Here is a 12581-nt window from a genome sequence, read left to right as displayed (position 1 = left end):
AAAAGCAAAGCTGGTTATACTCAACTCTGTCCAAAAGGAAGCTTATCCAGAGGAGTATGTTGCACTACAAGAGAATAGAGCAGTCTCAAGATCAAGTGCAATCCTGGATCTTGATCCTTTCATGTGTGATGGTCTCTTGCGGACTGGAGGACGTCTGAGACATGCACCGATCGATTCTGAGGTGAGAAATCCAATCATACTCCCAAAACTACTGGTGAGTCACTACCACACAAAGGTGGCACATCAGGGCCGACAATTCACTGAAGGGGCGGTCAGGGCTGCTGGCCTACGGGTTGTTGCTGGCAAGAGGCTGATCAGTTCAGTCCTTCATCATTGCGTCACCTGCCGCAAACTGAGAGGAAAGATTGAGGTCCAAAAGATGGCAGACCTCCCCCCAGAACGTCTAAGCTCATCCCCACCATTCACATACGTGGGACTGGACATTTTTGGTCCCTGGAATGTGACCACCAGACGCACCAGAGGTGGTGCAGCTCAGAGCAAACGGTGGGCTATCCTTTTTACATGCATGAGTACCAGAGCTGTGCATGTGGAAGTGATAGAGTCCATGGACTCATCCAGTTGCATCAATGCCCTGCGAAGGTTTTTTTGCTGTTAGAGGGCCAGCGAAGCAACTGAGGTCCAATAGAGGTACGAACTTTGTTGGAGCCAGTTGTGAACTGGGCATGGGACAAGAAGATCCAAGTCAAACCAATGTGCTAAAGTACCTTCAAGAGAACGGTTGCACATTGGGAGTTCAATCCCCCACACGCATCTCACATGGGTGGCATGTGGGAACGTATGATTGGTGTCACCCGGAGAATTCTCAACTACCTGTTGCTGCAAACCAAGCGTACTTCCCTGACTCATGAAGTGCTTTGTACTTTGATGGCAGAGGTTTCGGCCATCATCAATGCGAGACCATTAGTCCCTGTCTTGTCTGATCCATCTTCACCAGTACTACTGACTCCTGCTATGCTTCTAACTCAAAAACCAGGTCTGACCGCTCAAGCTGGCAGTTTCGAGGAAAAGAACCTCTTCAAGTGTCAGCGGAGACAAGTGCAAGCACTAGCCAACGAGTTTTGGACCCGATGGAGAAATGAATATCTCCACACCCTTCAGCCGAGGCGCGAGTGATGCACAGCATCTCGGAACCTGCAGGTTGGAGATATTGTGCTACTGAAACAGAGCCAATCTCCTCGCAATGAGTTGCCAATGGGACTGGTCACTTCCACCCACCCGAGCAGTGATGGGAAGGTCCGCAAAATCGAAGTCAGGATGACATCACAGGGCAAAGTAAAGACATTCTTAAGGCCCATCTCTGATGTTGTCTTGCTCCTGCCAAAGGACAGTCAGGAGTCAGGTCAGGACAATTAAAGCTTAAGTGGTATATTTAAATGCCAGATGGGGGGTGTTCCATGCTCAATATCCTTAAATGTTGAAGAAATGTTTAAGTTAACTTTTGAGATGTGTTTTTATTGTTTCATGCTTAAATGGATGTGGTGCTTTTATTTTGACGCCTGCAATGAAGCAGGAAGTGAGAAACAGGAAGTAGGAAGTTGAGAGCTGTAAACTGCAGAGAGCATGATCGCAGCTGTGTGGCATCCCACGTCTAATCCACATTAATCCTTCGTCTGTATTCCTCAGAAAGCAATGGCTTTTCAATCTGATTCAACGTTGTCAAGATGATTTAATTTGTATGAAGACATTAAAAGGAGCAAGCACGCTCGCATTCCTGGCTCTTGAAAAGGAGTTTGGCTGGCTGTTTATCTATGTTAACACTTCAGAAGTAAAACACATAGAGAGAACAGTACAGGGAGGTTAAAGACCAGTTGAGCTGCGGCATTCTGGATGAGCTGCAAAGGTCGGACGGCACTAACAGGTAGACCTGCTAGGAGGGAGTTACAGTAGTCCAGACGTGAGATGACCAGATCCTGGACCAGAACCTGGACCAGAACCTGGACCAGAACCTGCGCCGCCTTCTGGGTGAGAAGAGGACGTATTCTCCTGATGTTGTGCAGCATGTATCTACAGGAACGTGTCGTTGCAGTGATGTTGGCAGTAAGGGAGAGCAATGGATCAGTGGGGTAACTTTCGACAGGGCACCAGGGGCAAAACATCAAGAACTAGAAGCTTTGGTTTAGGGCCCATGTAGGATTTCTTGGCAGTCCCTTTGATGCACAGACAGGTTCAGTCTTCAAAAGAATCCATGAAACATCACTCGTATGAAATATAATTTTGGCCAAGACGAAAGCTTAAGCGATTGTGATCGGTATATATATATATATCACCTTCCCATCTTGTGCACTTAAAAGATTTTTAGTCATAGCCCATTTAATGTATCAATATTTGTCTTTATTGAAATGTTCCAAGCAAGTTTTATTCAAAATAAATATTATTGACCCATCATTTAGACCAGTTCAGTTAGGTTGCTTTATTTTCAAAAGTTTCAAAGGAAAAAGACATGCTGGCATTAGGGCAAAGGGAGAACCAAGAAAACTATTTGTCTGCTAAATGATTAGCAGAGTTAACTTGCAATTAGTAGTTTATTTTCGCTTTCAAGTAGCTTGCCCAACATTGGAAGATGGAGCAGTTATTTTGGTGGTCCAGCACTCAGTTGCACAGTGTAATGAAAAACCTTTTTGAGAACTGGATGGACACAATAAAAGTCAAAAAGAAAAAGGAAAACAAGAGAAGTTAATTTGACTCAAGCTGCGTTCTGTTAAAAACAAACGATCACAGAAGACGAGCTAAAGGTGACAACTTTTAAACAGTGTATTATATAATCGGCAGTTAAAAAAATGCACTTTCTGAATCAATTTTGGAAAATTCCTCAGACTGATTAAGAAAACATAAATTGATTTTGACAGTTGACCTCATGGTGTTATGTTGGGCCACACTTATATATATATATATATATATATATATACATAACCATATAAATATATAAATATATATAATATATATATACTAATATTGCAGTATTAGCTTATATGTTGAGCAATAGGAAAAACATTTTTTTGCAAAACATAATACATAAAAAGTTGTGGTGAATTAGAAATTGTTCTATTTGTGTTTTGTTTTATTAAATCGTATTTATAATTATTAAAGTCCCAGTAAGTTTACTGTTTCAGTTCACTTATATCGGTGTGGGCACTCAACTGTAAAATGTCCCGCATCCATTACATATCTTCATGTTTGATAACCACAGTTGAGGGATTATAACAAAAAGTGAGTTTATATGAACTGTATACAGAGAATGTGTATAAAGAATATTTTCCGATATACAGTGGGTACGGAAAGTATTCAGACCCCTTTAAATTTTTCACTCTTTGTTTCATTGCAGCCATTTGCTAAAATCAAAAAAGTTCATTTTATTTCTCATTAATGTACACTCAGCACCCCATCTTGACAGAAAAAAACAAATGTAGAAATTTGTGCAAATTTATTAAAAAAGAAAAACTGAAATATCACATGGTCATAAGTATTCAGACCCTTTGCTCAGTATTGAGTAGAAGCGCCCTTTTGAGCTAGTACAGCCATGAGTCTTCTTGGGAATGATGCGACAAGCTTTTCACACCTGGATTTGGGGATCCTCTGCCATTCTTCCTTGCAGATCCTCTCCAGTTCCGTCAGGTTGGATGGTGAACGTTGGTGGACAGCCATTTTCAGGTCTCTCCAGAGATGTTCAATTGGGTTTAGGTCAGGGCTCTGGCTGGGCCAGTCAAGAATGGTCACAGAGTTGTTCCGAAGTCACTCCTTTGTTATTTTAGCTGTGTGCTTAGGGTCATTGTCTTGTTGGAAGGTGAACCTTCGGCCCAGTCTGAGGTCCAGAGCACTCTGGAAGAGGTTTTCTTCCAGGATATCTCTGTACTTGGCCGCATTCATCTTTCCTTCAATTGCAACCAGTCGTCCTGTCTCTGCAGCTGAAAAAAAAAACCATAGCATGATGCTGTCACCACGTTTCACTGTTGGGATTGTATTGGGCAGGTGATGAGCAGTGCCTGGTTTTCTCCACACATACCGCTTAGAATTAACGCCAAAAAGTTCAATCTTGGTCTCATCAGACCAGAGAATCTTATTTCTCATAGTCTGGGAGTCCTTCATGTGTTTTTTGGCAAACTCTATGCGGGCTTTCATATGTCTTGCACTGAGGAGAGGCTTCCGTCGGGCCACTCTGCCATAAAGCCCCGACTGGTGGAGGGCTGCAGTGATAGTTGACTTTGTGGAACTTTCTCCCATCTCCCTACTGCATCTCTGGAGCTCAGCCACAGTGATCTTTGGGTTCTTCTTTACCTCTCTCACCAAGGCTCTTCTCCCACGATTGCTCAGTTTGGCTGGACGGCCAGGTCTAGGAAGAGTTCTGGTCGTCCCAAACTTCTTCCATTTAAGGATTATGGAGGCCACTGTGCTCTTAGGAACCTTGAATGCTGCAGAAATTATTTTGTAACCATGGCCAGATCTGTGCCTTGCCACAATTCTGTCTCTGAGCTCCTTGGACAGTTCCTTCGACCTCATGATTCTCATTTGCTCTGACATGCACTGTGAGCTGTAAGGTCTTATATAGACAGGTGTGTGCCTTTCCTAATCAAGTCCAATCAGTTTAATTAAACACAGTTGGACTCCAATGAAGGAGTAGAACCATCTCAAGGAGGATCAGAAGAAATGGACAGCATGTGAGTTAAATATGAGTGTCACAGCAAAGGGTCTGAATACTTATGACCATGTGATATTTCAGTTTTTCTTTTTTAATAAATTTGCACAAATTTCTACATTTCTGTTTTTTTCTGTCAAGATGGGGTGCTGAGTGTACATTAATGAGAAATAAAATGAACTTTTTTGATTTTAGCAAAAGGCTGCAATGAAACAAAGAGTGAAAAATTTAAAGGGGTCTGAATACTTTCCGTACCCACTGTAACAATGTCAGAATTTGTTTTACTACTTAATATATCAGCATCATCCCCCCCCAAAAAGACATTATCAGTCAGGCTCTAGTTAAAATGATACCTGTGAGTACCTGAATCCAAACCCTGACAACAGGAGGAGAAAACAACTGGTCAGTTTTGATACCAACTGCAGCGTGTCCCCAGCATTAAAGTGTCACGTGTGACAGTGTGTGTGAGTGTTTCGGGATCATTGTGATGCGACTCAATCTGGGCCGGTCAACATGCGTCTGTGTGTAACAAGAAGAGGTCAAAGGTCAGTGGCCCTGGTCATAAATGTAAAACAATGCTCTTCTCTGGGTTTTATCTGTCAACTTTAAAAACTTTTTTTTCAAAGTCCTGCTATGACAAATGAAAAATAGAAGGGCAGATTTTGGAGACTGTACTCCACAAAAACAAGTGTTTTTCTGTTATTAACTTTGAGTTGGTTGTAAAAACCTCTCCATATTATGCTGATCAACCTAATATCAATATCATTTTTTGTAAAATCAGAGCAGACGTTTTGTGTTTTTATTCAAGTGTTAAAGCTGTTTCACTTCCCTTACATATTTGAATTCGGGATCAGTAATGCATTTTTTTCAGGAAGCAAGCACCAGATGAAGTCAGATTCACATCGTTATTTATTTATTTTAGACAGTCAATTCTTGATTTAAATTGAAACTATTTTTGAAACAATTATTTTATTGTTCTCGTCCCTGAAAAGCATAATTATATCCCTCAGAGTGAGCCAGTGTAAAGTAACAATGCAGAGAGTTCATTAAAATGTTGGCACTATTATTAATACCCAGTCTGACTTTCCCGAGGAGTATTTTAAATTTTCCATGTGTGTCCCTATTACTTCCTGAAGTGTAACATGTGACCATACACTGAGGGATATTTGGATTCACAGGACTCCACCTGCGGAGGCTCTTCTTCGGAATCTGTCCCGGTTTAGGCAGCAGTCCCGTCCAATTTAAGACCCGCCATCGACTCAGAAGCTGTTTTCTCTTCTCCCTCTTCTTCTTCCTCCTCCTCCTCCTCCTCCTCATCTTCCTCTTCGTCCTCATCTTCCTCATCCTCGTCTTCCTCGTCGTCGTCGTCCTCTCCGTAGTTGTCTCGTTGGTCTCCCCCTCCTGACGCTAGGTTCTTCCAGTATGCGTCGTAGCCCGACGCTCCGTCGTCGTAGTCGTCGTAGTCATCGGTGCCAGCCTGGCGGCCGAACTTCAGGGTGCGAGCTGCGGGGGACACACAGGTGTGAAGTTCTGTTCAAGTACTTGTTATAAAGTTAAACAGAATACAACTGAGGTTAAGAAGACCACATACCTCTGATCTGGATGATGAGATTTTTGATACTCTGAATATTTGAACCAATGCTGAGGAGGCTTTTAAATGATACTTTCATGTGTGTAATCTTAAGATTTTTTTTTTTTTTTTTTTCAGTAAAAGCATAAACAACATCAAATATTACAAATGTAAAGACTTTTGAGCTCTTTATGAGTGAGTGCTCTGTGAGTGTGCAGTTACTCATAAAGAGCTCAAAAGTCACACTCACGGAGCACTCTTTCTTCTTTTTTATTTATCTTAAACTGTGTCTCACCCTCTGGTGAATATCAGTGTTATCATGTGACCAACAGGTCTGTGATTTAGCACACTTTTCTTTGCATCAATAACTGTTAAACTACTTCTTCCAAAGTCAATGATTAACTGGTGTAAAGTAAGTTACATCCCCACACACTCTGGTTTAATTGCAGTGTTTTAACAGAAGTAGACAAACAGGGTCTACTTCTAAATAGATTGTGAGCGGATGTCAAATGACAAAACATTTTTGAACATAGTTGTATCCGAAAGGACAAACTGTTTCCTTCGGAGATATTTTTTTTTACAGGAAATGAAAGTTAATTTCTCAGGAGTTTCCAAGAGTTCACACGCTTTCTCTTTCATTTTCAAAAACATTCAGCAGGGGAGTCGAGGCTGCTCTAACTTCCTCGAAACGGCAGCTTTACGGGAACAAAGTCTGTCTGATAAGAGGATTGAGAGGAACTCACTGGACATGCTGAGGTCTTTGGTCTCCTGCGTCTCGTGGCCACACTTGGGACACGGTGGAGCTTTGCCCTTCTCCTGTTTGAAGACTTTACTCTTGGCGTGATCATCACAGTAACAGGCCTGCGAGGACACAAGTGAGAAACGTTGCAGCACAAGTATGACCTTGACAAACAGTTTGAGCTGTGCTTTGAAACATAAGAATGTAATCCAGTGACTGTTCAGGCCTGTTTAGACAAGTAAGGCTCTTATCCATATCAAATACACTTCTTCATCTTCCTTTTCTCCTCCCTCACCTGCCAACTGTCTTTTCTCCACCTGATGAAGCTCTTCTAATCATTACTGTTTCCCCTTTCATGTCGAGGGTAAAGACAACCCAACTGTTTTCTTTTAAAGGTTGAACGGCCACAGCAGCAGCACTCATGTAAATATGGTCAATCAGACGATGCGGTTTAATTTTTATGGAGCCTCAGTGAGTCACTGGAAAACGTTTTCAAACATTTGAACATTTCCAAAGGTACAGTATTTTTAGTACAAAATTGCCTCTTTGTGTTTAACCTGACAATAGCTGCGTCTCAAATCTGTTCAGCATATGAATGCTACACAGTTTGTACCAACTACTATACTATAACAGTATGGTTAGTATGCAAACTATCAGAATACTTGCACATTAAACCTCACAAAAAGACCTGTTTTCCAAAGATTTAACACTTTTTTTTGTACAATTCTATTCAAATGCATTGTGGGAGAATACTGTGTATCAACAGCACACTCAAGATTCAACTGATTAAGTGAATGTGTATTTGGGACTTTAGCCATTTCCTTTCTGAGTTATGTCCAGAGGGACACTTCCTGTTTGTCACATGTAAGCTGGTTGCCAGGACACCAGAAGACAGCAACTTTATTCATCCTACTCAGACTACTGAAGCATGTCATTAGATTTACATAAGTTTTCCTCAGAGAAGATGTCATAAAATGCAAATCAATTACTGACATAAACAGAGGATGTCTTGTTTTTGATTTTCATAACCATATAAAGTTTGAGGTCAATACAGACTTTGTGTAAAAGAATGTGTTATATCAGAAAAATTGCTTTCCCTACAAATGCTCCCATAATCTGCCAAATTCAGCCACTTTTGCCCTTCGTTAAATGTGCAGTGTGAATACTTTACCTTATAGTAACTTTTACATACCAATGACATAACCAATATATTTTTAACAGCTCAGAGATCATATAACAAATGTGCAGCTGAGCACCTCCACTAATGGAGGAAATAAAAAGGACAAAATAATCTTCTGGTAGCAGTTTCAGCAAGTCCAGCTTACTCTGATTGGAGCGCTGTCTCACCGCTGCCTTTTAAACTTCCCTTTCAAGTAAACGAGTCCTATAAACAAGGAATATTTCCTGTGCTGGAGTAAACTGAAACCAAAGCCCACAGATATAATTGTACTCTGTCTTATCAGTCAGGAGCTGTGAGTCGTTCTTCATTGGTGTTGTGGAAACAATTTGTGATGTGAGCTGATAAGATGGGTGTAGTTTTACATAATAATGCCTGGTGCCTGTTATAGAGCAGATAAACATGCAAGAAAATCTTTTGACTCAGGTTGCTGCAGTGTGTTTTCTGAGGAGATGAATGTTCCCTCACCTTACAGCGCAGGCAGGAATGCTGTCCCAGCCTGTTACAGGAAACACCTATATATACAAACAACAATGTGGAAACATGCCAAACAAATTGTAAACATTTAATTTCACTTTGCTGCACCCATAGCCACTGGACATTATTGTTTAGAATGGATAAGATACACTTCACTTGGAAAGGGAAACTGAGTAACTCACATTTGTATGTTTCCGCCTGAAGAACCTGGCAGCTCGCCTGGTGCTCAAACTGATCATCCTCACACAAGAAGTTTTGGCAGAAGGAACAGCGGAAGATTCGCCCTCCTGTTCAGAAAGTTAAAATAGTCGGTGGCGATTTTTTTTTTTTTAGAGTCAGACTGAGGTGACCAGGTGAATCTAAATCAAACAGGGAGGGCAAGGGGTCTCACCATGATCCCAGACACTGCGATCACACTCAATGCAGTCTGCATCCGTCAGGGGACATACACAGGCATGAGTGCTCAGACATTTCCTTCCATGGCACACCCATGCTTCACAGAAGTCGCACACTGCCCCCTTGAGTTGAAGTACAGAATTAAAAGGACAATATTTAGAAAAACATAATTCTGTATGAATATTGATGCATTTAAAAGCTTGTAGGTATTTTTTGTTGTTGTTGATGCTGAAGAATGAAAGCAAAATGCACGAACTGAGCACTGAGCACCAAATGGACCTCGAACCACTTAGTATATATCCTTATCTGGTGCACTACCTTTAGCATCGTCATATACTACTTCAACTGTATGTTACTTCCACAAACTGATAGTCATTATGTAATCTGACTGTACAACACTGCAACACTTGCACAAAGATTCACAGAGAGTAATAAAGGCTAAAAACTCTCTAATGATAAAAAATATTTAAAAAAAATAGTGCCCGACACCAGCACAGACTTTACAATTTCAGCAGTGTTGGTGTTTTCACATACCACTTGCACAGTTTTATAACTTTAATGGTTGGTCACTGCATGCTGTACAACTGCACAAACCTGTAGGATAATTGCAGCGATATTGTTCCCCTTTATTTACCAAACACAAATCCAAGCTATTAAGTTTTCAAACCAAAAGTGTCCATAAATGAAGCAGGATGTCCAGCTTGTCTGGCCTTTCATCCATCTTTGGTGCAAGATATGTGTGTGTGTGTGTGTGTGTGTGTGTGTGTGTTTACCCACGGGGACAAATAAAGTATCTGTCCATCTAAATACAAACACTATATGTAACAGTGTTTGTCCTCATAAATTGCCGACATGTCTCCATCAGTGAATGTATTTTTTTGATGCGAGTGTGTCAGTTCCAACTGGTGCATTAAACTCACCACCATGGCCATTCCTGTGCTGTGGACGCCCGGATGCTTGATGACACAATCTGATGACTTCATGCACTTTGTTTTACCTGATAAAATAAAAAATTTAACATTTCACATATTAATAAAGTGTTAAAAGTCTATTCTAATTCCACTGCGTGTGTAATTATAACATCTTTTAAAGGACTTTACAGCACATACAGTGATTGGGATGAACTTCTGAATACTGCCTCTGAGGGGCGCAAAAGATTTCTAATTCAAAGAGTGACTTTAAAGGGACAATCCACTGATTTATGATGTTATTATAGAGTGAAAACCCTGTTCGCATTACATTCGTTCAGCCACTCTGAAGGGCAGACCAATCAGGAAGCAGTGTCGGTGGTTAAATGTAATGAAATTGAAGTCAAGCATTTTTTTTCTAAATGCAGTTGCAGCGGTGGGAGAGTTTCGGCACATAATGAATGCTTAAGGGCTGCTACAGTTGTTTCAAAATAAACCCGAAGTCGAGCAGGACGCAACGCCTGGAAATGATTCCCTGAGGAGCGTGGCCATACCCGTATATTCACACAGTGAATTTAGGTATGATAACACCAGGCTAACTGTAACAATCCTTCTGCTATAAATACTAAGACAAAACGTGTTTTACTTGTGTTTGTGTAACATTTTTCAAAAGAACAGTTGCCAGCTGTGATGAAGTCAACTTTTCTGAAAAGTGAGTGCTGTATATTTACAGCCTGTTAGCGATTTTTGTCTGGACTAAGAATGAATGGGCTTAAGGGGGAGGGCTGCCGTCAAAACGGTTTCAAACTGATCACTGAGGAATTCATAACAATAGTCAGATATAGTTCATCAAATAACATACAGGTAAACACAACACATTTCAGTGCAGGCTACTCACCACACTGAGCGCAGACAGGCAGCTTTTGCACCGAGTTGCAGAAGTAGCAGAAAGCTCTGTTCTTCTGTTTTCTAGCGGGTGACAAAATCAGAAGCCATTAAACCAGTAATCATCTACCTGCACCTGAACGTGTGTTGGAGAAGACTTTTTTTTGTTTTTGTTTTTTACTTACCTCTGACATTTGTCACATTCCTATAATAAAAAAAAAAAAAAAAAAAAAAAAAAAAAACACAATAAAGAAACAACGTAAGAAACATACTATTTGATTAGGCATTACTGTTGTATTTTTCAGCGGTGGAAACCAACACATTCATTTACTCAACTACTGTCAGCACAGGTTTGTGTTGCTTTATCCTAATCTATACTTCCACTCCTCCACATTTCAGAGGGAAATCTTGTCATTTCAATTTTACGACATGTATTTGACAACTTTAGTTACTATTCAGATGAAGATTTGACACAGTGGATAATATAACAAGCTTTTAAAATAAAACACATTGTTAAAGATGAAACATGTGGTTTCCAACTTTGCTTGTGTCCTGCCGTCTTCCAAACAAGTACAGTGGAGTCAGGGTCACATTTCAGATGTTTAAAGGTTCATAACAGCTGTACTAAATTGGGATTTAAAAAAAAAAAAAAAAAAAATTCCTCTAACCTTATCACGTGGTTTCATTTCAATTAAAGTTCAAATGATCCAATATCTCACCAAAAATGTAAGATTAGAGGGGAAAAAGTCCAAAAAACTGAAAACAGATTTGTCCATCAGAACTTCGTTTATTTATTTTTGTCTTTCCTCTCCCACTAATCATCTGACGATCGCCTCGCGTTTATCGGCTGTCCCTGATTATTAAACTGGACATAAAGTAGTTCAAACCAGCCGCATTAGCTTCCACACCATGTTGAAGTTGCAGGGATGCTTGGCCACGTCAACATGTTCCCGGTTGGCCCGGCTCTGTTTTTCTCGCTCTTTGCGGCTCTCGGCCTTTTTCCGGGCGCCGGTTTTCTTCTTGGGCATGTCGGCTCCTCCACGCGGCGAACAGCGGGTCCGCTCTCCTGCAACACGGAGCACAAGCTGCGCTGCTAGTTCATCTCAGAGCAAAGAAGCTTCGAGCTACTTTTTTTTTTTTTCTCCATTTCTCTTCTGTCGTTTAACAGATACACGCGGAGTATAATTAGCACAGCAGGTCGCTGACGCAGGTGACGCTTTAAGAGGACAAAACACCCGCGACTGAAAAAGTTTGCACGGTTTCTTGGTCACGCTGGTTAGCAGCTACAGACAGCGACAGATACACAAGCTGACAGAATTAAACTCTTAACCTTGAACGCCAGCTGAGCCGGTTGTATAAAATGTTCAGACTGTCTTACGGCTTCGCCGCTGTTACTATATGTGACACACAATTGTCAAATAAACTGTACAAATATGATTTTTTTTTTTTTTACCAAAATGATCTGCACGGCGACTGATGCTGGGTCCGTCCCGGTAATGTGTTCGCAGGAAACACACTGCAAAGCTTATTTGTTCCGCAAATGCTTAAATCGCGTCTCCCCAGAATCGTTACAATTTACGTTTCAGATGTGGGTTCAACTGACTTTATAAACCGTATAAACAGATCGTTGATTTGTTTATAGTTCAGTAATAATACACATCAGTTTTGCTCTGTTTACTCGTTTGTGTCGGCCAGTAATATAGGCCTATACAATAACACCACAACTTGTTCAGCAGGCTGGATACTTGGTGCAAGCTCACAATATGGCAAATCAAAAA

General features: G+C 40.9%; 1 protein-coding gene across 2 annotated transcripts; it reads right to left on the bottom strand.

The window, feature by feature from the left end:
• Positions 1-5542: 5542 nt before the first annotated feature.
• On the bottom strand, positions 5543-12331 carry znf330 (zinc finger protein 330). 2 transcript variants are annotated; one of them, XM_069167867.1, is made up of 10 exons: positions 12257-12331; positions 11712-11869; positions 10989-11008; positions 10817-10887; positions 9931-10007; positions 9006-9132; positions 8797-8901; positions 8606-8652; positions 6965-7082; positions 5543-6154 (listed from the first exon to the last, which is right to left on the bottom strand). In XM_069167867.1, the coding sequence occupies exons 2-10, from the start codon at positions 11829-11831 to the stop codon at positions 5871-5873; spliced, it is 969 nt and encodes a 322-aa protein (XP_069023968.1). In that variant the 5' UTR covers positions 11832-11869; positions 12257-12331; the 3' UTR covers positions 5543-5870. The 2 variants fall into 2 exon arrangements, with proteins under 2 accessions (XP_069023968.1, XP_069023970.1); XM_069167869.1 differs by lacking the exons at positions 11712-11869; positions 12257-12331 and adding an exon at positions 11472-11705.
• Between the last annotated feature and the right edge of the window lie 250 nt (positions 12332-12581).

This window comes from Embiotoca jacksoni, unplaced genomic scaffold (genome assembly GCF_022577435.1).
Source record: "Embiotoca jacksoni isolate LCO1_2020_lvr unplaced genomic scaffold, fEmbJac1.0.p SCAF_4, whole genome shotgun sequence".
Taxonomy (NCBI): Eukaryota; Metazoa; Chordata; class Actinopteri; family Embiotocidae; genus Embiotoca; species Embiotoca jacksoni.
This window is presented reverse-complemented; position numbering and strand designations above follow the sequence as displayed.